Source organism: Elephas maximus, chromosome 7, assembly GCF_024166365.1.
Source record: "Elephas maximus indicus isolate mEleMax1 chromosome 7, mEleMax1 primary haplotype, whole genome shotgun sequence".
NCBI classification, from domain to species: Eukaryota; Metazoa; Chordata; class Mammalia; order Proboscidea; family Elephantidae; genus Elephas; species Elephas maximus.
Window position 1 is genome coordinate 47,077,210 of NC_064825.1, and position 25,413 is coordinate 47,102,622.

Here is a 25,413-nt window from a genome sequence, read left to right on the forward strand (position 1 = left end):
CTCCATCAGACCGACCCCTTCTGGACAGCTGGCTCCCTGTCACCTGCTGACCATAGGGAGGCCCAGAACCAGTCCCTCTGCAGCCTCGCAGAGCTCCTGGAGCTGGCCAAGGGCAACACCTCACTGCTGCTCAACCTGCGTGACCCACCCCGGGAGCACCCCTACCGTGCCAGTTTCCTCAACATCACGCTGGAGGCCGTGCTGCGCTCTGGCTTTCCCCAACACCAGGTGAGGCTTGGCCTGGTTCAAGCCTGCTCTGGCATAAACTCACTGTGTCTCCTCTGCAGACCTCAGTCTTCACATTTGTAAATGGGATAGGATGTCCCTCACCTCCCTGACAGGGTCATCATGGGGTCCAGAGGGGAACAAGAAAGTCTCTTAAAATATACAAAGGGCACATTGCCCACAGCATGGTGGTGTAATATTTTTGGATCAGAGAATCCAACACTCATTTCTGACAGCACACTAGAGGCTGGTGGCCACACGGAGAGTAACTGATATTTAGGTTATAAAATCTTGTCTGGACAAGGATCTAGAAGCTTCCTGAATTGTTGCCAGAATGATTCAGCCCTGGCTGGGATGAAGAGTCCCCTAACAATGATGATTACGTTGCAGCTTTCTTGTGTGCCAGCTCCCCTCTATTTAGCCCTTACAGTTGCTCCATGAGGTGGTGGCATTGTGTGCCATCAAGTCAGTTCCAACTCAGAGACCCTATAGGACAGAGTAGAACTGCCCCATGGGGTTTCCTAGGCTGCGGTCTTTATGGGAACAGATCAACAGGTCTATTCTCCTACAGAGCCATTGGTGGGTTTGAACCACGGACCTTTTGGTTAGCAGCCGAGCACTTAACCATTGCACCACCAGTGCTAGTGTTCCTTCTGTGAGGTGTAGGTACCCTCGCCCCATTTCACAGAAGAGAAATCTGAGGCTGCCCCCGCTCCTGCCTGCAGGTTTTATGGCTATCTAACAGACAGAGGCCCCTGGTGCGGAAGGTGGCTCCCGGCTTCCAGCAGACATCAGGCTCCAAGGAGGCAGTGGCCAGCCTGCGGCGGGGCCATATCCAGCGGCTGAACCTGCGATACACTCAGGTGTCCCGCCAGGAGCTCAGGTGCCGGCCCCTCAACCCCCAGACTCTTCCAGAAGAGGGTGGGATTAAGTCTCCCCTATTCTCATCATCCCAGTGTACAGCCAGGCATGGGGCTGGCCACCCAGGGTACTCAGGCACTCTGGTTCAAAGGTGAGAGGTCAAGAGCACCAGCTATACCCAAGTAGACCTGGGGCTGTATCTGAGCTCAGCCTTCTGGGGATGGAGATTCCTTCCTCAAGACTGTGAAGGGGATATGTTTGACAGCCTTGCCCTATGGCCCCGGAGGCAGCCAGAGTCCATGGGGCCAACCAGCTTCTGCCCACCCTACCCCCAGGGACTACGCATCCTGGAACCTGAGTGTGAATCTCTACACAGTCAACGCTCCGTGGCTCTTCTCCCTGCTGTGGTGTGCAGGGGTCCCATCTGTCACCTCTGACAACGCCCACAGCCTGTCCCAGGTGCCTTCCCCTCTATGGATCATGGTGAGTGGAGCTTATTAGGGACAGAGGGGACACTTGGGGGTGGGGCGGCAGAGAGCTGCTGGTGGCCTGCTCTGACCACTTGGCTGGCTCTACACCTGGGCCCTCGCTGGTGGGGTCTCCAGGGGGCACAGGCTGCTTGAGGCCTGGGGAGGATTTTCCTGGCTTTTAGATCTTGCACTAAGGTACTGGGGGTGAGGGAATCTGGGCCTGACTCACAGGGAGAACACCATCAGTGAAGGACCTAGAGAAATAAAGAACCACTTGGGTTTTTTGTCTTGCTTTAAAGGAAGGGAGGGAATTGGAAAAAGGTTAACGATAGAACAAGAATAACCAGTTGCCGTTAAGTCAGTTCCAACTAACGGTGACCCCGTGTGCATCGTGTGCATCGGAGTAGAACTGCGCTCCATAGGACTCTCAGTGGCTGATTCTTCTGAAGTAGGTCACCGGGCCTTTCTTTCAAGGACCCTCTGGGTGGACTCGAATCTCAGCCTTTCCATTACCAGCCGAGCGTGTTAACTGTACTACTCACGGACTCCAAAACAAGAATCCAGAAAAATCCCATTGCCGTCCAGTCAGCTCCAACTCATAGCAACACTATAGAACAGGGTAGAACTGCCCCGTAGGGCTTCCAAGACTAAATTTTAACAAAAGCAGGCTTCCACACCTTTTTCCCACAGAGCCTCTGGTGAGTGCCTTAACCATTCTGCCACCAGGGCTCCTTAAAACAAGAATTGTTGTTGTTGTTAGGTGCTGTTGAGTTGGTTCTGACTCATAGTGACCCTGTGTACAACAGAATGAAACACTGCCCAGTCCTGTGCCATCCTCACAATCATTGCTATGCTTGAACCCATTTTTGCAGCCACTGTGTCCATCCGCTTGTCGAGGGTCTTCCTCTTTTTCACTGACCCTCTACCTTACCAAGCATAATGTCCTTCTCCAGGGAGAGATCCCTCCTGCTAACATGTCCAAAGTACCTGAGATGAAGTCTCAACATGCTTGCTTCCAAGGAGCACTCCGTCATACTTCTTCCAAGACTTTAAAAGCTGACCAGAGAATATAATGAATAAAGCTATTTTCTGATTGTTGACCAAGCACCTGAGGACAGGCCTGAATTGCAGTCCCAGCTTTGCCACTGATGGGCTTGGGGAGCTGCTAGCCTCCCTCCAAGGCAGTGGGGTGGTGGCTCCCACTGTCCTCCCCTTGTGGCATCCCTGGGAGGCCAAGGTGAAGGATGTGAAAGGGCAGGTGGAGGGGTTTGTTGTGGCTGAGACAATTCCAGTGCCAGTGAATCAGATCTAGGGTATGGCTGGCTGTGTGGGGAAGAGGAGAGTGCGGGAGAGAAAGATGACTAGGGTATGGCTGGTTGCGTGGGGAAGAGGAGAGTGAGGGAGAGGAAGACGACTAGGGTATGGCTGGTTGCGTGGGGAAGAGGAGAGTGAGGGAGAGGAAGATGACTAGGGTATGGCTGGTTGTGTGGGGAAGAGGAGAATGAGGAAGAGAAAGATGAGGAGGAGAGAGGAGGGAGGAACAAAACCAGAAAGAGGGGCTTCAAGGAGAGGCAGAAACAGGGACCTGGGCTTCAGATGCTGGAATTTATCAGGACCCTTTCATAACCCTAAAGATCCCCTCACCTCAGCTCTTCACCTGCCCTGTCCTTAACACCCCCCGCCCCCCCCCCCCCCCGCCCAGACTCAGCTCAGATTGAGATGAAATAACTTACAGACCATGGCAGCAGGAGCCCTGAGCTCATTCGAAATTTCCGGCCACAGGGACTTGGCCCCCTTCCTCTCCTCCACAGTTTACCTGAGACTGAGGGGGTTTGAGGACTGGCTACTACTGATGGCTTTGCCCTATAGCCCCTCTCCAGAGTCCTCTAGAGGGAGAGGCCCCATGCTCCACACCCTATAGCCCGTGCTTGGTGACACATCTACCTTTCCACCCATATAGATGCTGTCCACCTGCCCACATGTTCACACACATCTGCTCACCTGCTAGTCATGTCACATCCTCGCCTCCAGGTATTTGTCTTTCACTCTCTTTTGGAGCCCCCTTGAGCACACAAACCCTCCAGGCTTAATGCACACCACCTCTACTCCAGCACTAAAAAAGCCCAGCTGCTGTCGATTCCAACTCATGGTGACCACATATCTATCAGAGTAGAGCTGTACTCCGTAGGGTTTTCAGTGACTGATCTTTCAGAAGTAAATCACCAGGCCTTTCTTCCAAGGCACCTCTAGATGGATTCGACTTCCAGCCTTTTGGTTAGTAGCCATGCATGTTAATTTTTCACACCACCCAGGGGCTCCCTGAGTGCCATACAGATCTCTTTTATCCTGAGCATGCACACACACCTTCTACCCTAGACCCATAGCTAGGACCACTCTCTGCAAACACCCAGAAACATAAACCCATACCTTACCCCAGACTCAATGCCCAGAGCCTACTCCTGCGAAATACAGTTGCAAGCCCCCAGCTCCCTCAAGGTCCTGATGGGCCCATGGGGTCCTCCTGCCCATGGACCTGTAGTTTGGAGCCTTGGTTGGCACCAGCCATGACCAGTGCCTAGCCACAGGCCATCTATCCACAGCCCCCGGACGAGTACTGTCTCATGTGGGTCACCGCTGACCTGATCTCCTTCACCCTCATCGTCGGCATCTTCGTGTTTCAGAAGTGAGTAGGCTCTGACCGACTTCCATGGCCTTCCCTACCCCTACCCTGCAGCAGGCCCAGCTCCCCACCCCAGCCAGGTAAACCCAGTCCTGAACCCTGAACCCTGGGCCAAAGGACTGACCAAACAGGGGAGAAGGAAGGACTCCCAATGGCTCCAGCCTATCCTCCCCAGCCAGAGGCCTGTGGCTTCTGGAATGAGCACCAGCTGGGAGCCCAGAGTCAGGCTCTGCTGGTTTGCTGTGTGGCCTTCAGGGAGTTTGGCTCCTCTGGGCCTGCCTCCTCACTGTTAGCCAGGGCCTGGCCTCCCCAGCACTCACCCAGCCATGCTACAAAGCTCGAAGTGCTCAGGACCACACCTGGGAAGGTGGTTGTGGTGGGGGGTTACGGTTGGCCCAGGGGTGGGTGTAGGACCAGGTGGGCCCCCATCAGCCATGAACCAAGGGGCCAAGGGGCCAGTGTTTTATTCTTGACTGACGTTCTCTCTCTGTCCCATACCACTCTGATCCGGCGCATGTCCCTCCTCTCTCTCCCCACCCACCCCTCTCTCTGCTGCACTCTGGCATTCACAGCTATCACTTGATCAGGTAATTCTGGTGTGGTCCTCCTCCTCCTCTTTCTCCCTTCTTGCCATCCCTTCTCTGGTTCTGTCTGGAAACCTGCGGGGCACCAAGCCCTGTCCCTGGGTCCCCAGGGGGCCTTCCTCCCAGACACCTCCCCTTGCTTGAAGCCCTCTCTCCCACTCCACGGTCCTCCGTCTGCTCCTCCCATCTTGCCGTGTGTGGCCCTCTGCTCTCCATCCCGACCACTGCTTCTGCTGCAGGAACGAGCCCTTCCTTAACAGGGTGCTGACCTGGCCCCTAGGTACCTGCGTGTCTCCCTCTGGCGTAGGGGCTCTGCCTGGGCACCCCCTTCCCTAGAACCTGACACCCTCAGGGGCCTTCACTATCTTCCCAGCACAGACCCTGCCAAGCCCTTTCCCTCCATTGGCTTCTCCCTCTCTGGGGTTGTCATTCCCATCACCCACTCTCTGTTTATCTTTCTCTGTCTCTCCCATCTCTTTTGATCGATCTCTTTTTCATTTTCTGACTCCCATCCCCTGCTCCCCTTCTACTGCCCTTCCCCTGCCGATGTAATTCTGCGTCTCCCTGTAGGTTAGCACCCACGTGCTCCCAGGGACCCGTGGGGATGACCTCAGTGGCTGAGCTACCTGTCCTGGATGTGCCTGGCTGCAGAGGCCCTGGCCTGACACTTTCCTTCTGGGGATTAATGTTCACTTCCAAGAAGAGTCCTAGGTTTTAGGGATCCTTTGGTCTTAGGGAGCCTGACCTGCTCCCATGGAGCCCACAGCCTGGTGGAGGAGGCACACCTGGCAAGATTCCAGGTGCTGTGACAGACACGCTGGGCCATGCTCAAGATACAGCCGGGGTGATGCCACTCTCTTCAGGGGGTCAGGAGATGCCTGATGGAGGAGGGTGCCCTGGGGGATGAGGCAGGGAGAAGACTGCTTCCCTGTAGGCCTCATTCTTCCATTCATTCACTCAACACATACTTACCTGGCATCTGTGATGTGTGGGCATTGCGGTTGGTGCTGAGGACATGGCAGTAAATACAAAAGGCCCAACCGCTGCCCTCAAGGACTTGCAGGGCACCAGCACGGCCAGAGCTCAGGCTGCCTTCCCCTCTGCCTCTTGCTTTCCCCTTGTCTGTCTGCTGTTTAGCCATCTGTCTGTCTGTCCATCTGTCTACCCATTTCTGCTGTGCTCACCCCATCTAGAAACTCACAACTGATTCCTGGTGGAATCTTGGCCCCCTCTACCCACCCAAGCAGGATTCAGCTCCCTGGGGGCTTGGATTCTTGTGTCTGAGCTGACTACCCTCTTCTCTTGGTGGGGGTTGGGGTGGGGGTCCAGTGAGTCCTCCTGTCTAGATCCCAGGAAAAATCTAAGGCCAGGAGTCAGGGATTTGGGGAATGACTACAACAAAAACAGCCCCCTAGACTGGGCGTGAAACCTGGGTCCTCCCCACTCTGTACCTGCTCCCTGCATGCCCTGTGCACCCCCACCTTGCCCCCGCATCAGTCATCAGAGGGACTAATACTCCAACCTGTCCCTCCCCTTAGGAATATATGCCCCACTCTTCCCCGGTTGTTGGAACAGAGCAGCAGATGGCCCCACACTGAGACATTCTGACACCCTTGCCTCCTGAATCTGTGAAGACTAGTTCTGAGCAAAGCCCCACCTTGCCATCTCCTTTTACCTCCCTGCTTTCCTTCACATCCTCTTTGGGGTTTCCTCTCTGGCTTCGTTCACCCTGATCACTATGGTTGGGCAAGTTCAGCTGGGACTCCCTGAGGTTGGTGTGCACCCCAGGGCAGGTCATCCAAGTCATGTCTGCTGAGCTCCCCACACCAACCCAAATTTCTCCCATCCGAAGAGAGCCAGGTGCATAACTGGGGACACTGAAAACAGAACTAACCAATCCCAGAACACTTCCTGGGAAGGGGTGCTAACTTAGGGTTCTGGAGGTAAGAGGGAAGCAGGAGGGCCCTGGCTGGGAATCAGTAGACTCTGATTCAAGCCCCAGCTGTATGCCTCTCTGGGCCTCAGTTTCCCCATCGGTACAGTGGGACAAGAGCCCTGCTGGTCTCTCAGGCCAAATCCAGAGAGGCTGGGGAAGTTGGCAAGATCTCTGTTCCAGGGGAGGGGTGGGGAGGGACCTGATGCCCAAGGGGCCATCTCCGCAGGTGGCGCCTGGGTGGCATACGGAGTTACAACCCTGAGCAGATCATGCTGAGTGCTGCAGTGCGCCGGACCAGCCGGGACGTCAGCATCATGAAGGAGAAGCTCATCTTCTCAGGTGTGCAGCCCTGCACACAGGTGGAACCAGGCACTGGGCGTAGTTCTTTACACACACACATGCACACACAGTCCCGCACACAGCACATGCACATACCCACCCAAGCACACACCCACATAGAGAAACCCACACCTCCACATACACTCATCAACTCCTGTGGTCAGTGTCACCGCCATGGCGGGCAAGGGTGATGTGCGGGAGCATGGTGGTGGGAGGGATCTGTGCTGCAGGCCCATCCCCTGTTAGCCTGCGTCATATGTGGGTCCCACAGACAATGATTTCACTCCCGCTCATTGTTGGCATTCTCAGTCTGATGGAGGAGCCAGGTACATAAGCAAATATGTGGAAAATTGGGTGTGGCCAAAGCTCAGTGGGGGTACCGGGCCAGGGTGGGGTATAGAGGAGGAGGGGGTGGGGCTCCTGGGAGTGGAGTCCCCTGGGGCAAAGAGGGAGGTTTAGGGGCTCACTTTGCGAGGAAGTTGTTGTTGTTAAGTGCCATTGAGTCTATTTTCAACACATAGTGGCTCCACGTGACAGAGCAGAAGCGCCCCACAGAGTTTTTTAGGCTGTAATCTTTAAGGTCTTTCTCCCGTGGAGCTGGTAAGTGGGTTTGAACCACCATCATTTGGGTTAGCAACTGAGGACTTACCGTTGTGCAACCAGAGCTCCTCACAAGGTGGCAACCTAGTTGAAATGTGGAGGATGAACAGCAAGTACCTGGGATGTGGGTTTAAGGTGAGGGCTGGGCCAGCAGAGGGAAGGGAAGGCGTTCCAGGCGAGAACAGCATGTGTTCAGAGGTGGCAAGGGAGAACTGCTTTGCTCGAGTCAAGAGCTAAGTACTATCATCCCACACGGCCTAAGGGGAGGCCTCTGGTTGGCTCAGTCTGAGATGAACACCAGGAGAGGTGGGCCTCAGGTGTACTGGTCAGAAGCCTGGACTTTATTCTGAAAGCAGAAGAGGGTTGTGGGCAGATTTTCCTTTGAGCACTTTTACAGCAGGGTAGGGGGTAGACTAGAGGGGGAAAGTAAAGGGAAAAAAATAACTAATTCAGGTGAAAGGTGTGACCGTGGAGACAGAGAGGAGGAGAGATCCCAGAGAGATTTAAGAGCCAGATGCACCTGGATCACATCCCAGCTCTGTCCCCGACTAGCTGTGTGAACCTGAGCACACTATCCAACCTCCCTCAGCATCAGACTCCTCATCTGTTCAATGGCTCATGCTCACCTCACAGGGCATTTGTGAGGGCCAACACCCTGCCTGGCCCAAAGTGGGTGCTTGGTGAGCACTGGGTGAATGAACAGGGGTCCAGTTGGGGTGATACTGATTTTGAACAGGGCTGATTCCAAGGATTATGTGAACATCCACTCATTCATTCATCCTTTATTAATTCATTCAACGGATATATGCCAGGTACTATTCTAGGTGCTTCAGAGACAGATTCTTACCCACTGAGGTGCTTATGGTCTTCTTCCCTACCTCAGATTTTCTTTTGGGCAGCTTCCCTGACCCCAGGCTGGATTGCAGCGCCTCCCTGGCTGTCCCACAGCCCTCTGAGCCTCTCTCTAATGTCGCTCTGGTCACAGTGGGGAACTCTTGGGTCACATCTGGGTCCCCTGTGCCTACACTGTGCCTCACACAGAGAAGTCAGGACAGGCAGGTAGGATGAATGGAAGGTAGGAGGCTAGCTCCTGTGCCTGGAAGGTTCTGCCCATCTCCAGACCCCCTACCTGTTCTGGAAGTGCCAGGCCCAAGGGTTCAGCCACAGTCCTCACCCCGTTGTCACCCTAGGTTGGGAGGTCTTCTCCAGACACCCTCACCCCCACCAAGGGTGGGCTCGGCCTTACTCAGCACATCTCTGCCAGGTGTCTGCTGTGGGCCCAGTGCTATATGGACATTGGAGACCAGATGCCCAGACTCCACCCTTGCCCTAGATGTGCTCCTGTCAGTGGGACCCACAGACAGTGACTGTACAGAATGTGGTCAGGGCTGGGCAAAGGAGGCAAGGGATGGGGTGGCCATGAGAAGGCCCCATCCCAGCTTGAGGGTCTCAGAGGAGGCTTTCAGAAGGCTGAAATAACAGAGATGAGAAGAATTTAAGATTTAGAATTTCGGTTTCAAGAAAACGAGGTATTCATGGGGATGTCACTCCCAGCAGAGAGGCTGGTAGGTGCAAAGGCCCTGAGGAGAGTGAACACATGGGTGTGAAGTTCAGGAAGGTGCAGATGGTTTCCTGTGGCTGTAGGTGGAACTCCAGGAAAGATTGGACTGAGGAGAGGCCGGAGGGTTGAGCAGAGATCAAGGAGGGCCTTGTGTACCAGGCTCAGTACCAGGCTGGAACCCAGTGGCTCCACTAGCCTCCAAGTGCCTGACTAGGATTTGTTGCAGTCCGCCTTCCCACCCCATCCTCTCTTCTCCCCCTACTCACATTCTGCCTCCCTCTGGCCCTACAGAGATCAGCGATGGCGTGGAGGTCTCTGATGAGCTCTCCGTGTGTTCAGACAACAGTTATGACACTTATGCCAACAGCGCCAGCACTCCTGTGGCTCCCCGAGGGGGCCGCAGCCACGCCAAGACCCTTACAGACAGGAGTGGGCATTAGCTGAAGACCTGCCTGTCCTAAGTCCTAGCCTGTACATAAAGGAGAAACCAGGGGAGCCCAGGAGGGCCAGCAGAAATGTATCTGGACTTAGAGTGCCCTGAGAGGTGGCCCCACAGCCTCCTCATCGGCTCCAACCCCTGGTCAGCCATGGACTCTCTTGGAGGAGGCTACCTTCATCCCTGAGGCCCAGCTGGGCCAGGACTCCAGCTTCTCAGACGCCCCTGCAGGCCTGGGGCTGCTGGAAGTGTGGGTCCTGGGGCCTGGTCCTTCTCCTGAGGTCTTCCTTGGCATCCTGACCTAGAAGCCTTGATGGGTCACTGGCCCATGCCATGCCCTCTGTGGCAAGAGATGATGTAGAAGCCCAGGTGTGCCTGCATGTGTCCGTGCTCCTGTCTGCACCGTGAGGGTCCGTCCCAACTTCTCCGTTCTTATCCTGCCTAGAGGGCCAGGGCTGAGCCTTTGCCTCCAGCCCCTCTGCTCTTTACGTCATTCTCAAAGCACAAGGAGGTCCGGCCCAGGAGGAAAGCCTGCTGCAGTGGTGGAGACATGCCCCCTCCATGACCAGCCTCCCACACCACTGGCCCTGCCCCAGGAGAAAGCCTGAGCCATGCCCCCCAGAAGCAGCTGGAGACAGCCAGAAGAGCAGACTCCTGGCTGCTGGATCCCATGCCCAGTGTCCATCAGGCCCCTGCAAACACAGCAGCCCTGAAGCCCAGGGGCCCCACAGACTGACATGATATCAGAAGGTTCCTGTGTCCATGACCACAGGGCAGGGCCACCTGGGAAAAGTGCTCTGGGCATGGTCAAAGGTGGTGGTGAGGAGGCCTGCAATGGCAGGGCCTGAAGGGCTGTGGCCAGGAAGATTAAAGCTGCCATCTTGACATGTGTCCTCTCTTTCTGAGGTGTCAGCAGAAGGGTGGGACAGAGCATGCTGGGTTTGGGGTTCAGTCTGGCCCCAAAATGTGAGAAGGAACCATTCTCAGAAATCGATGGGAGAATGGCAGGGAGATGCTGGCAGAACCCCTATCCTGCATCCACCATGGTGCTGGGACTCCTTAATCACCCTGGGGTTGGGAACCAGTACCCCTATATTGTGCTTGGAGAGGTAAAGTAACTGTCCAAGGCCACAGAGCTTAGACTGGCAGAGCCAGAATCTCACCAGGCTCTGGCTCCAAAGTGTATGCATGCCATCTGTGGCCAGTCAGAAATTGTACAGGTAGATGGGGAGGGGTCCTGGGTCTGGGGTAGGGCTGCGAGTGGGACTAGCAGGTCCCCTCATGGCCACATGGAGGAATTCGGAGCCTCTCCCCACTGCCCACCACCATCCCCCCTCCCCCACCTGTGGTAGGACAAGCCCTCTGACAGGAGATGCCTCTTCCCCCAGGAGATAGTGAGAAGGCCCACCCCCATACCCAGCACAGTGGGGACACCTGGTCTGAAAGCCAAAATAACAGCCCTTGGGACCACAGATGTCCCTTCCTGTCTTTGAGCCCTTTCTGTACAGACAGAAAGGTGCTCAAATCCCTTCATGGGAAGGGGTCAGTGGTAGGCAGGCAGGCCTGGAGCTCCAGTCTTTGTCCTAAGAGTCTGTCTGGTCTTGGGCTGGTCCTAAGGGAAATGTAGGAGGCTGAACTCCAGCTCCAGCCTGTGTTAAGTAAACCTGGTCCTTCCTGGCAGCCAAGCAATGGGTGTCTCCTCCAAATAGGGGTCTTCTGGATAGTATTCTTGGGATCTGAGAGATTCTAGCACCTTCTTAGAGGAAAGGAAAAGAGGTTTCTCCTAAATTTTGGCACCAAGGCTCAGCCATGTACATTAACCTCTGGGGCTGCCCCTCAGGGAATGATGAGGGAGCATTCTCCTATCCCCCGCCTCCCCAGGTGAAATTCTGGCAAACGCTTCCCCTCCCATCTCTCCCTAGACACAAGGGAGTGTCAGTGGAATCCAGAACTGGTGGGTCAGGGTTGGAGGGCATTGCCCTACCCATAATACCCCAATAGTGTCTTCTGTAGCTTCTGGCAGGCCCACCCAGGAAAGTGAATTTGACCTTTTATGTCGGCTCCTCCCTGTTTGGTCAGCACCCCCCCTTCCCCACCAGCACACTGGCCAGGGTGTTTCAGGTTCCTGGCCACACTTGGGCAATTTGAGTCATCCTGGAGTCTTCAGGAGGTCAGAATGGAATGGGGGTGGAGGGGCTGGGAGTTGTGGGTAGAATAGGCATCATCCTTCTGTCACCAGGGCCCTGCACTGCACCATCCACTCCCCAGTCCACAACTGCCTCACCCCAAACAATGAACATCTAATGGAGGCCTCCCCTACACCCCCTGCTGGACAGAAACCTAGGCCTGTCTCCATCCTCAGCTGAGCCCTCCGCCTGGGGTCAACCCTGGTTCCTCTCCCTTAATCTGAGGGGTTACTACAAACTCCACCTTCCTGATGCCCTCCCCGCCTCCTCCCTTTGCCTGTGGAGGGTGGCCTCACTGCCCACTTCACAGAGAAATAGTAGATGGTCCCCTCCACCTCTGCTGCCACCTGCAAACTCACTGCACCTCTCCTTCCTTCCTCCCCTCAGACCTCAGAGGGTAGGGTCTCCTCCTCCAGGGTCCCTGCCTAGACCCTCAGCTCCTCTTTCCCAGGTACAGATAGAAAGGTGCTCAAATCCTTTAACAGACAGTAAAACATCAAATCCTTTGGTGGTGGGGGAGGAGATGACACCATTCCCTAGAGCAGGGTCCCTGGAACACAATCTCCAGCCAGGCCTCGGTACCTAACTCAGCCAGCATCACAGTGACCCATCCCCTAATCATGGCCCTTCCACAAACGGCCTGCCTGAGCCTGGCCCCGGGTGGGGCCGTACAGCACCCGGCCCCAGTGAGGGTGACTCCATGTCTCACATCACTTTCACTCACAAACCCTCTTTTGAGTGTCACAGCAACCCAATAAAACAGGCACAGCAGGAATCACGATTATCCCTCCTGAGATGAGGGGCCTGGGGCCAGGGGGTGGGCAGTGATCTGCTCAGGGTCACACAGCAACTTAGGGCAGGACCAGGACCAAGCCCCAGGTGCCCCATTTGAGCTCTTGTCAAGGCAACTGCCTCCCCAACTGGCTACCATCTTCCACGAGGGCAAGTCCCTTCACCTACCCCATAGAAGTCAGGCCCTGCGGCACCCCTCAGAGGCAGCAAATGACCCAGTGCCAGCCTGTGGAAGCCAGACTGGTCCAGAGCTGTGGCGTTCTGCCCTCCACCCTGCCCTGGCCACCCAGGACCACCACACCCTGCCCCACTGTGCTCACTCCAAGGGCCATGCCTCGTTGAGGGGGGCAGTGAAAACCCCCTCAACTCAGACCACACAGTATCACACAGACACTGGTCCTTGTAGTCACATAGTCCACAAGACAGACACTTGTGATACACACAGTCCACACAGACACAGACGCCTGTCACACCCAGAAATGAGCAATCACATAGAGACACGAGACAGGGATACACAGCCAGACACACAGAGTCCCACAATTACATGTCTGCTGTTACGCAGAAACAGAAGTGGAACAGAGTCACACAGAAGCTGAAAGATGGAAACAGATCGGTAAGCTGTGGCAGTCACATTCTTAGTCACATCTGAGCCACACAGTCACACATCCACATATACCCCAATGCTACACAGTCACTATGTTCCTTGCACTCCCACAGTGGAACACCTGCATGCTCACAATCACACGATTATGAAGTCTACAGGGGGCAAGCACCGCCCATACACACACTCACACACCTGTGCATCATTCAGGGGCACAGCCAGGACCAGGTCACCCCCAATCCCAGTCACGCAATCAATCCCATTCTTAGTCCCACTCCCTCCCTCCCTCTCTCCGGGGTTGGTCCTTGAGGGGAACAAAAGCCCAGCGTCCCCCTCCTCCCCTCCCCCCCACTTCTCCCCTCCTCTCTCCCCTGGTGTCCAGCCCCTTTGTCCTCCCACAGCTGAGCCAGATCAGGAGTGTGGGCAGAGCGGCAGGGACATTGGAGCCAGGGCTCCAGGGGTGCAGGTTGCAGGCACTGACAGGAGTGACCTCAGTGCACAAGCAGCAGCTGCAGCGGAGCACCTGGGAGAGGGCGTGGCCAGGTAAGAATCTTGGGCATCCGGGGCGGGGCTCTGGGGGGCTGGACAGCCCTGGCTGTGTGGTATTCACAAGCCTAAAAGGATTTTTGTGTGAGTGGGCGTGTAAGTGTCAAAAAGAAACAAATTGTTGTTTAAGTCAACTCCTAGGGGCTGTGTTCCCGAGTCTGAGTTCAGACCCTTGGCTTGAGGTGCCTCTCTCAGTCCTCTCAGCTGGGATGGGAGAATGCTGGAGAGAGCCCTGTCCGGGGAATCCCTGCTTTCCGTGTTCCAAGTGGGTGTTCACCAGCCCTTAGAATGGGAAACTGGGTCTCATGTCTCCGTGTGTGCACAGCACCCCGCGCAGTAGACAACAGTAGAATGAATGAGGAAGTGCCCACACAGCCCCTGAAGGGCTCAAGCCCTCCCCCTAGGCAGCTCCTTGACTCCTCCTGCTGTAGTACATCTCTGCAGGGAGAAGTCCCTCCTTACGTTGATGAGACCTGCCCACTTGGGTTTCAGTTCAGTGTGGCTGCCTTCTTGGCTGGCTGAGAACAGTCAGACTCGGTACAGTGCCCTGGTCACCTATCTTGCCTCCCTAGCTGGTCCTGGGCTGCTCCTCAGGACACACCCCCACCCCCCTGGCACGTATGACAAAGTGGCTGGGCAGGCAGAGCCAGGAGCCAGATGGGATCATGGCCCAGCCCATGGGCAAAGTAGCTAACGTCCTCAGAGTCCCGCCCACTGGGGAGTTCATCTCCATGCAATGTGCAAGCAGGGGACTCACTGCCCAGGATGACCCAGGCATGAGCCCTGAAAGCCAGGCTGACACAGGATAGGATCCAATCCCCAGGGCAGAGCAGCTGGGATCAGGTGGAGGGAGGAGAGGCAAGAGGCAGAGGGCAGAGCTGCTGCGCTCCCGCTGAATAAGGGGCCATGTAAAGGAGAGAGTTTCCTGTCACTGGAGGTGTGCAAACAGAGGCTGTATGTCCATAACAGCCAAATCATAATCAGCGTGGGTATGGCCCTTCAGTTTGTAGAATGCTTTCACAAACACCTATCCTTTGGCCTTCACAGCAAACCTCTGAAAAGCAGCCTCCCTTTCTGCGCTTGTTTCCTCATGACAAACTTAAAACAAAAAAAGGGTCTAAAGAGACTGCTCAGGGTTGTGTGAGAGTCAAATGAAATTATATATATAAAAGCAACTAGCACACATGGTATGCTCCATTCCTTTTGAGTAAAAACAATACAAAGAAATATTTATTGAATTTATACTATGTCGGGTTGGGGTTTTTACCTAGCACTTTCCATTTAATAGTTACAGCAACCCTTTAAGGGAGGCTTTACGATCCACATTTTATAAATGAGGAAACCGAAGCCTGGTGCAGGAGGTGACCTGGCTTAGGTCACACAGTGAATCAGTGGTAGAGGCAGGATTAAGAACCCAGGTCTGTCTTAGAGCTGAACTCTTTTTACTTCCTTGAGAACACTAAGAGAGCTGATACTAGAGAGAACGCCTACCTCCCTCAGCCCGGGCTGTAACCTCACGCCTTCCCTCCCTCTGGGCCTCTGCAGAGGCTGTTCTTTTTGCTGCAGACGTTCCCCCTCTACTCCTTTCCCTTCACCTGGCTATTTCTACCCATCCCTCTAGTCTCAGTTTAAAGGTCCCCTCTCAGTTATTTTTTTCCTCGCTCCCCACTGGCTCTCTGTGGGGTTACCTGAATCCCTTGACCAAAGGCTATAGGTCCTGTCAGAAGGCCTTCCCTATACAAGAATTTTGTCCAGGTTCCAGTAGCTCCCCCGCCTTCCTTCAGACCTTGGGGCCTGCAAAAACAGCATGGGGGCAATGTCTGACCTCCTCTAACTTCACAAGGGGACTGGAGAATCAAGATCAACGGCCTAAGGCTGATTCCTATGAGACAGAGGTCAGACAAGCCTCCTCTCTCCGGCACTCTCTACTTCTCTGCTGGGTTCGATAATTCATTGCAATGGCCACACAGAACTCACAGACCATCATAGGGTTCATTAGGGAAGTAACAGTTACAATTCAGCCTCAGGAACACTCAGGATACAGTTTTTCCATCAGGACAGCCTCTTAGTGCTTGCAAGGATGCCTCGTCCTGGCCCTAGGCCTCTGCATAAAGGCTGTCAGCTTTCCTTCTGCATGGGCAGGGAAGCCCACCATGCCATCTCCTGCTGTCGGGTCTTGCTGCCTTCAGTGTTACATCTCTCTCTCATTCCAGAAGCTTCTCAGAACAGGGATTTCTGGGTCCAAAGGGCATGCTGGCTCCTGGCTGTTTTTCCTTGGTGGTGGTGGGATCATTCCTTTCCTGGCTCTGGGGTGGCTTATTTCAAGTCCAGCGGGATAGCAAAACTGAACAATCCCTTTGGTGCCCTACAATTACCCTATGTGCACAGTCCTACCCAATCACCTGGGTGGGAATTACAAGACCATGGGGAGAAAGGCCACACAAAAGCAGTCAGTCCCTTCCACCACCGGCCTTAAGGCTCCCTGTTGCTAGGGTACGGCTCTATTCCTTGATAGAGTCTCTAAACACTGCCTATGCTTTTGTAAATCGTTCCTTTATTTGACTCTCCTCAAATTACCCTCGTTGAGAGCGAGCCATCTGTTTCCTGCCCATATGGACAGAAAAAGCTTAGTGAGTCTGAAGAACAGAAACGGCAGTATGGCTGAAGTGGATAAGCAAGGGAGAGAGTAGTACAGTTGAGAAGAGAGGGGCCTGCCCTTTAGGTAGGCCGTGGCTAGATCACTGTGGATGGAAAGATTAGTTGAATGAGCGAAAACACACACGTATGTGTGCATGCGTGCATGAATGAGTAAACGAGTGGACAAACCAAGGAATGAATGAAGTGTGTGGTAAGCTGGGCCTCTTGCCCCCCAACAGAGTAACAGCCAGGTAGACTTCCCAACGCGATTTGTGTTCTCTACCTGGCAGGATGCTGGAGGCCTCCAAGCAGGAGGAGTCGGAGCTGAGCTCTGAGGCGCCGTGCACGGGGGCCTGCCACGCGCAGCGCGTCCTGCAGACCCTCAACGCGTACAGGCGGAGCGGCACCCTCACCGACGTGGTGCTGCGCGCTGGCGGCCGCGACTTCCCGTGCCACCGTGCCGCACTCAGCGCGGGGAGCGCCTACTTCCGCAGCCTGTTTGCTGCCGGTCGGCCGCAGCGCTGCCTGGCTGTGGTGCCGGTGGCGCCCGAGGGGCCGGGTGCGGGGCTCGCCGGGGCGGCCACGGCCGCAGCGATGGCCGTGGTACTCGATTACGTGTACGGCGCGGGTGTGCGGCTGTGCGCCGAGGACCAGGCAGCCGCAGTGCTGGCGCTGGCCGAGCGGCTGGGTGTGGCGGGTCTGCGCGAGGCCTGCGCGCGCTTCCTCGAGGGCCGCCTGCGCGCCGCCAACAGTCTGGCGCTGCGCCGCGTGGCCGCCGCCTTCTCGCTTGCCTCGCTGGCCGAGCGCTGCGGCCGCGTGCTGCGCCAGGCCTTCGCCGAGGTGGCGCACCACGCCGACTTCCTGGAGCTGGCAGCCGACGAGGTGGCAGCGTTGCTGGCCGACCCGGCACTGGGCGTGGCCCGAGAGGAGGCCGTATTCGAGGCGGCCATGCGCTGGGTGCGCCACGACGCCCCGGCCCGCCGGGGACAGCTGCGGCGCCTACTGGAGCACGTGCGCCTGCCGCTGCTGGCTCCTGCCTACTTCTTGGAGAAGGTGGAGGCGGACGAGCTGCTGCAGGCGTGTGGCGAGTGCCGCCCATTGCTGCTCGAGGCCCGCGCCTGCTTCATCCTGGGCCGGGAGATCGGTGCGCTGCGAACCCGGCCGCGGAGGTATGGCCTGCCGCCCCCTTGCCTCCCGCCCACTGTGATTCCCGCCTCCTTCAACCACTCATTCCTTCATCATCCCCTCATTCAGGCACGCAGTCGTGCCTCTTGAATGAGACTCAGTCCTTCATTCAACAAACACTTCGTAGGCTTATGCTGGAATTCTGCCCTTGAAGAATTAACAATTCAGTGGAGAGATACAGGGGTCCCACACCTTGCCCACCCATTCACTCCCACATTCGCCTATTCATTCCGTCGTACTGAGTCTTTATTCTGTGCCAGTTCCTATGCTGAGCACCGGGACTGGGGAGTGGTTTGAAAACACTCTGCCCTCTGGGAGATGACAAAAGGATATAAATAAGCAAGTGCGGGGGAGGGGACATGAAGTGACCTAATCCCACCCCTGGAATACCAGACCAGGAGACTGGGTGGAGTAGTCCAAGACCAGCCATCAATCCTTGGGGACCCCTCTCACTTAACACTCTATTTCCAACATTAAGTGCAGGGCCTGGTACAAAGATGCTCAGTATCTGCTGAATGAATTAGGAAACAAGTGGGTAATGCGTTTGGAAATTACGGTGGGCTCAGAAGCCTCCCGGGTCAGTGGGAGGGAAAAAAGGGATGGAAGGGTCAGTGGCCTGATTCAGTGGAATCAGCGATTAAGGGTTGGGTTTAGAGATCGTTATAGGGGAGAGGCAGTCGGGGATGGAGGTCAGAAAAGGGTGAGGAAGAGAGGGGGTTAGAATCAGACAAATCTGGGCTTGAACTCAGCTCTGTCACTTACTGGCTGCATGATTTAGGGCAAACCAAAATCTTTCGAACCTCAGCTTTCTCTGTAAAAAGGTAATTCCTACCTAATGGAACTGTCATCAGGGTTATAGGGTCGCTATGAGTCGGGACTGACTCAAAGGCAATGTTTATTTTTTTAAGGGTTAAAGGAGATGATTTTTCTGGGTAAGGCTAAGGGCTGTGTAAAGATTATTTTCCCATACCTTAGCGGTCAGTAGGATGGGGTGAGGATTAGTGACCCTCTTCCCATCAATAGCCAAAGGGAAGGTTGGAAGTGACAGAGTCCAGCACAGGGATCCTCAGAAGGGCATGAAAGGGCAGCAGGACCATACGGTGTGGTCCACCAGGGCGCCAAGAGGGGATGAAACTTGGGTGCGGGTCAGTGGGCATTGTTGGGCTTATCCCCACGCCAGATTCATGGACCTAGCGGAAGTGATCGTAGTCATCGGCGGCTGTGACCGCAAGGGGCTTCTGAGGCTGCCCTTCGCCGACGCCTACCACCCAGAGAGCCGGCGCTGGACCCCACTGCCCAGCCTGCCGGGCTACACGCGCTCAGAGTTCGCCGCCTGCGCCCTCCGCAACGACGTCTACGTTTCCGGTGAGGGCGGGGCCCGCAGCAAAGTTACACGGGATTGGCTCATCGCCTCCCGCACACCCGCCCACACCTGTTCTTCCCTTCAAACGAGGGCGGTATTTTTCCTGATACCCTACATTTATTGGCTATAGTGGTATGTAGTCCAGCAAAGCCAATCACCGATGTGACTCAGCCCTTTATTCCGGCAACGTTAGCTTCCGTTCTTGTTAGTATTAATAATCACTTCTTTTTGTGTAGCCCACTACATGCTGGACATGATGCTAAGCAGCTTGCATTCTTTATCTCTTTTTTAATCCCCCCTAAATTTTTTTTTAATGAAGTACAGATTATTATCCCCATTTTACTGATGAGAAGACAAGTTCAAAAAATTAAGAATTTCTCTTTTGTCTCAAAAATTGCAAAGGTAGAATGAGAACACAGATCTGTTTGATGTGCACTCCCTGAGATTCAGACTCTGGAGACTCAGAGATGTATAAGGCACAGTCCCTGCACCCCTGGGGTGCCCAAGTTAGAGGAGAGACACAGACTCGATTTATCACCAGGCCGAATGTGACCAGAGCTCTCAGAGTCCCCAAGTGATCCGGAAGCACAGGGAAGGGGCAGTTAGGTCCTACTCAGGCAATCTGGCCCAGCTTCATAGAAGGGATGACTTTAGTTGCCCTTGAGGGGAAACTTGGAGGGAACAGCATAGACAAAGGCATGAAGGCAGGAATGTGCAGAAAGGATCCCTGGATCCCTGGCACTGGAGGCTCTGAAGCACAGGTTGAGTTCATCTGGGAGAGAAGGGGAGGCTAGTGTAGTTGAAGCAGGGAAGGGGACTAGAATCGGATCCCGGAAGCCTTGACAGCTGGCCTTGGAAACTGCATTTGATGTAGTGGGGTATGGAGTGCTAAGGAGTAGGAGAATGAGCCCGGGAGGCCTCAGAGGCCATCACCACTGAACAACTTATCCAAGGCCACTGATGGCCTCTGAATCACATGGGCGGGGGGGGGCTCCATTGTACACCACTGAGAATACACAGACTCAGGGGCTATACACAGATGTGGCTCATGTCATGGGCTCAGGCCGAGGAGTCATGGATTGTTGTTTGGGCCACCTGCTCCTGAGAGGTGAGCCCTGGTCAGGAACCCTAGGGTGGCCAGGCAGCCTGGCCCCACAGGTGGGTTGGGTCCTTTACCATTAAACCAATTTTGGGTTTGGGGGACAGAAGCTCTGGTTCTAGTCCTTACTCTTTTAGTCTTTGGCAAGCCATTCCTAGCCTCTGAGTCTCTTGTCTATAAACTAAAAGTATAATAATCCCAACACTTCATGGGGGAACGGGAACAGAAATGAAATCAAGAATGTGAAGGCAGAAGTGAGGGGGGATTATATCAGGTCACCCTCCATCCCTTACGCCTTCAAATTCAGGTGGCTCTGCTTTCCTTCTGACCCCAGTACATTCCTGACTCTTGTCTTAGGCAGCCCATGCACTCTTTCCTTTAGTAGAGTTGTAAGTGCCCACGTCTTTGCTGCCCTGAGCACAGAGCCTGACACAACACCATAAATTACCAGGTGAAGATCAGCTCCTAATTTCTGAATCCATCAGGGCTTTCCCTCAAGACCCCCTGCCTATCGTCCTAACCTAGATCTTTCTACCACTCATTCAAAGTACACTCTTGGGCTCAAAGTCACACTGGCCCAGGAGGAAGCCCTTCTTGCTGTCTACCCTTAACCCCTTCTCTGGATCCTCGGGCCCATGTTTCTAGCTCTTTGGGGGGTTGGGGCTAGCCAGAGAGCCTGGGAGCAAAGCTGCCTTTCTCTCCCTAGGAGGCCACATCAACAGCCGTGATGTGTGGATGTTTAGCTCCCATCTGCACACCTGGATCAAGGTGGCCTCACTGCACAAGGGCAGGTGGAGGCACAAGATGGCCGTCATTCAAGGCCAGGTAGGGACATTGCAGCTGCTGCCCTGAAGCCCAAGGCACAGAGTTGTGGATGCTGTAGGGGAAGGCCCTCTAAAATCCCCACTTCGTAAGAAGGGATCTGAACCCACAAAAAAGGAAAGGGCCTTGTCCAAGATCATATAATCTAATACTACTACTACTAATGATAATGATAGCAATTACTGTAATAACACAGCCTCGTGGTCAGGGCTGTGAGCTTTGAGGCCAAGCAGAGAGCAGCCTGGGTTTGAATCTTGACTGCCACTTAAGGAAAAAAAAAAAAAAAAAAAAACTGTAAGCAACATCTGGAATCCAGAAATTCAAACAAAAGTGCTTCTTAGAATCAGTTGAGGTGGCAAACCCTTAATAAATGACTAGCTATTATTATTATTTTTTATTATTATTAAACATAAGGAGTCATGGTGGCACAGTGGTTAAAGTGGCCGCTAACTGAAAGTTGTGCGGTTGGAACTCACCAACCGCTCTGTGGGAGAAAACTGTGGCGATCTGCTCCCATAAAGATTTACAGTCTTGGAAACCCGACGCGGAAGTTCTACTCTGTCTCTATAGGGTCGCTATGGGTTGGAATCGACCGGACAGCAGTGGGTTTGGTTTTTTGTTTGAGGGAGGTTCAGTAACTGGGTGGAGATCGCCCAGGTGGTGACAGCGCTCTCAGATCGGCCCCCAGTCTATTTGGACCCTAAGTGAGGTGGGAGGGGGTAGTTTTTCTGAATACAGTGCCTGACGGTGGGGCCGAAACTCGGAAGAGCCCTGACTCCCCACGCCCGCACCCTTGTCCTCTCCCGCAGCTGTTCGTGGTGGGCGGCTTTGACGGCCTGCGGCGCCTGCGCAGCGTGGAGCGCTACGACCCCTTCTCCAACACTTGGGCGGCCGCCGCGCCCCTCCCGGAGGCGGTGAGCTCTGCCGCTGTGGCGCCCTGCGCCGGCCAGCTCTACGTGATCGGGGGCGCGGGCCAGGACGGCGTCAACACCGACAAGGTGGGGAGCCCCCGGGGCAGGCGGAGAGGGCTCTGTAGGCCGCAGGAAATCAGCAGCGCCTACTGTGTGCCAGGCGCAGAGCTGGCACTTCTGTGTCCGTGTCCATTTTCTCAGTAAATCTCCTCAACACCCCAGAGGATTTATCCCATATTCCGGGCAAGGAAATGAGTTTAGAGAGATGACTCCAAGGTCCCACAGCGGGTCAGCAGCACAGCTGGACTCCAGTGTTTGGGCTGGTGCCATATGGGCAGGTCTCATAGGTTTTCAAAATCAAGTGAGGGCAGGGGCAGGGCTAGTTGAAATGTTTTTCCTCCATTCAAAAAACAATACAGTCACTATCGGAAGTTTAGAAAAATAGAAAAAAATTACCCATAATCCCACCACCTAAAGATGACTATTAACATTTCGGTGCATTGCCTTCCAGGCTTCCTCTGAATTCATTTTTGCTTTTCTGCTTTGTATTTACATACTTGTGTTCCTACTGTTAGTAAAATTTTGTTTTCTGCTTTTTCTTCTCCACATTTAAGTGTAAGCATTTTCCACATGCTTGGGAACTCTTCATGGCCATCATTTCAATGTCTGTGTAATGCTCCACAGGGAGATAAACCATCGTCTGCTAATCTAATTCTCCATTGTTGGACATTTAGACTTTTGGAAAATAAAAACCAATCTTTGCAGTGGCAGCTCCCTTTGTTCCCTGATGGCCTCACAGGCTGTGGTCCTGGGACCTGGATTTTTCCCAAACCAGGATCCCTCACCCACCTTACCTACTCCCTTGACCCCACTCTTTCAACAGAGCTTCCTGGAGCTGGGTCGGGGAGGCAGCCACATGACCTGCCCCATTGACAGCATTGTTTACAGGCTGTCTTGGGGGTCTCTATCTTAGTCATCTAGTGCTGCTATAACAGAAATACAAGTGGATGGTTTTAACAAAGTGAAATTTATTCTTTCACGGTCTAGTAGGTTACAAGTCCAAATTCAGGGTGTCAGCTACAGGGGAAGGCTTTCTCTCTCTGTCAGCTCTGGAGAAAGGTCCTGTCCTCAATCTTCCCCTGGTTGAGGAGCTTCTCAGGCACAGGGACCCCGGGTCCAAAGGACACGCTCTGCTCCTGGAGCTGCTTTCTTGGTGGTATGAGGTCCCCAACTCTCTGTTTGCTTCTCTTTCCTCATAAGAGATAAAAGGTGGTGCAGGCCATACCCCAGGGATACTCCCTTTACATTGGATGAGGGAGGTGACCTGAGTCAGGGTGGTGTTACAATCCCATCCTAATCCTCTTAACATAAAATTATAATCACAAAATGGAGGACAACCAGAGAATACTGGGAATCATGATACATATTTTTGGGGGGACATAATTCAACCTATGACAGTCTCCAAGGAAACAGTGAGCAGACAAGTGAGCAGGCAGCTAGATACAGGTTCCAGCCCTGGGAAGTTGTGAAGGGCATCTGGGGCTGGGAGGCCTGTGGACATCTGTAGAAATGCAGGGAAACCTTTGTTGAGGCTTTCATGATCAAAGAACACCAGGAAGAGAGAAGAGGGCTGACTATTTATGAAGCCAGGGAGGCAACTCCATGGGGAGCCTCCTCTGAGGACCCTTGATAGCACTGATGTGGATGGCTCTTCCATCCCTTGGATGAACACCTCTCCAAGCTTGGTATCGTGTACTCATACGGTTAATCTTATGTGAGGCAGACTGTTTTCTCCATGAAAGGAGAGACCGTTCCTGCAGGGGGTACCAGGGAAGGCTTTAAGGAGGCAGTGGCATCTGTGCTAGACCTTGAAAGACGAGGAGGCTTTTGACAAAGGGAGTCCAGGAGCAGAGGCTAGAACGTGGAACTAGGCTGAGAGCTCTTCAGGGTGGGAACCATGGGTCTCCTTCACCCTCCCAGACATTAGCTCAGGCCTGTGGGTTCAGACAAATGTGAGGAATGAGCGCCCCTAGCGGCGAAAGATGGGAGGGTGTGTGCAGTAGGGCAGGCTGGGGGAGGAAGCTTCACACCTCTGTTGCTCCCCCCACCCCTCAGGTGCAGTGCTTTGACCCCCAGGAGGACCAGTGGAGCCTGAGGTCACCAGCCCCCTTCTCACAGCGTTGTTTAGAAGCTGTCTCCCTTGAGGACACCATCTATGTGGTGGGGGGCCTCATGAGCAAAATCTTCACCTATGACCCTGGCACAGATGTCTGGGGGGAGGCAGCTGTCCTCCCCAACCCTGTGGTAAGTGGGGGCTCCTGGGCATGGTCCCAGGCACTGGTTCTATGCAGGAAAGTGAAAGGACACTTCTAAGGATCTGGATCTCACAGGTAGTGAGTAAGGCTTATGTCTGACTCCATGCTAGGCAGTTTTACATAATTCTCTGGTTTTGCCCTCACAGTGATTACCAACCTTGTGTTTGTTTCTCAGGTGAGGAGACTGGCCCTAGAAGGGTTGAGCCCTGGTCTAAGGTCACCAGTTAGTCCAGTTAGGGAAGAACCTGGAACCTAGTCCCAAGTGCTGTAATCTTGGATGTGGCATTTAGGCTAAAATGACCAAATGACCGAGGCCTCTCCCCACCCTGAAGGCCACTAGCTGGTGGACCATTGTTGGGGGCAGGTTGGGGAAGGGACTAGCTGTTTCCCTGCCCCAGTGATGTCGGAAAGGGAAGGCCCAGGCCTGGAAGCTGTTTCCTGCAGCTCTCTGCCTCCCCCACTTTCTGTCCCACTCCTCTGAAACTCCAAAGAGACTAGATAGAGGTATGGTTGGATTGGAAGTCCCTGCCCCTTCTGGCCTTCGGTGATCCTAAGATGGTGGTGGTGATTATCATTATTGTTGTTATTGGATAACTGTTAAGGAAACACTATTCTTCCCATTTTGCAGATGAGGACACTGAGGCCTAAAGAGGCTAAGTGACTTATCTAAGGCCATTCACTTAGTAAGAGGTCAGGCCAGAGCTTGAACTCAGGTCCATCCACTTTCTTGCCTCTCTGCCATCCAAACTGCTTGCTCATATTCTGTGGGTCAAGGTTCTGTTATCTGGCCTGGTTAGCTAGGGACAGAGAGGGCCCCAAGCTGGACTCCATGGGCTGATTGTCTGTCTGTCCATTAGGAGAGCTGCGGTGTGACTGTGTGTGATGGGAAGATCCATATCCTTGGCGGGCGGGATGATCGCGGGGATAGCACCGATAGGGTCTTCACCTTTGACCCCAGCAGTGGCCAAGTGGAGGCCCAGCCGTCCCTACAGCGCTGCACCAGCTCCCACGGCTGCGTCACCATCGTCCAGAGCCTGGGCAGGTGACTCAGACCTGGATGGCCTCAGCCAGGAGGCTGAGTAGAGTGGGGACACAGGGGTACCACTCTGTTCCCCTCATGGTCCCTCCATGTAAATAGCCCTTAATTTATGACCTCCTTTTCTTACAGAAATAAAACCTCATTCAAAGGTTGGGTCAGTTCCAGCTTGAGCTTGCTTTGCCTTGAGAAGTAATCCCCAGTATCTGCCCCCTGCTTTTACCCTTT

General features: G+C 54.4%; 2 protein-coding genes across 12 annotated transcripts in view; both read left to right on the forward strand.

Annotated features, from left to right (window-relative positions):
- GDPD5 (glycerophosphodiester phosphodiesterase domain containing 5) overlaps positions 1–10,707 on the forward strand; it is a 107,600-nt gene extending 96,893 nt beyond the window's left edge. For all 11 annotated transcript variants that reach the window (XM_049889803.1, XM_049889802.1, XM_049889809.1 and 8 more), the window contains 6 exons: positions 10–228; positions 951–1,108; positions 1,422–1,569; positions 4,157–4,239; positions 6,983–7,095; positions 9,548–10,707. In XM_049889803.1, the coding sequence (XP_049745760.1) occupies positions 10–228; positions 951–1,108; positions 1,422–1,569; positions 4,157–4,239; positions 6,983–7,095; positions 9,548–9,696 (870 nt within the window). In that variant the 3' untranslated portion in view covers positions 9,697–10,707. The remainder of the gene's footprint in view (positions 1–9; positions 229–950; positions 1,109–1,421; positions 1,570–4,156; positions 4,240–6,982; positions 7,096–9,547) is intronic.
- Positions 10,708–12,498: 1,791 nt separating this feature from the next.
- On the forward strand, positions 12,499–25,233 carry KLHL35 (kelch like family member 35). The gene is made up of 8 exons (XM_049889832.1): positions 12,499–12,538; positions 13,673–13,814; positions 16,745–17,623; positions 18,820–19,004; positions 20,808–20,926; positions 21,733–21,921; positions 23,950–24,138; positions 25,007–25,233. Exons 1-8 carry the CDS (start codon positions 12,499–12,501, stop codon positions 25,193–25,195), a joined length of 1,932 nt encoding a protein of 643 aa, XP_049745789.1. The 3' UTR covers positions 25,196–25,233.
- The last annotated feature ends 180 nt before the right edge of the window (positions 25,234–25,413 follow it).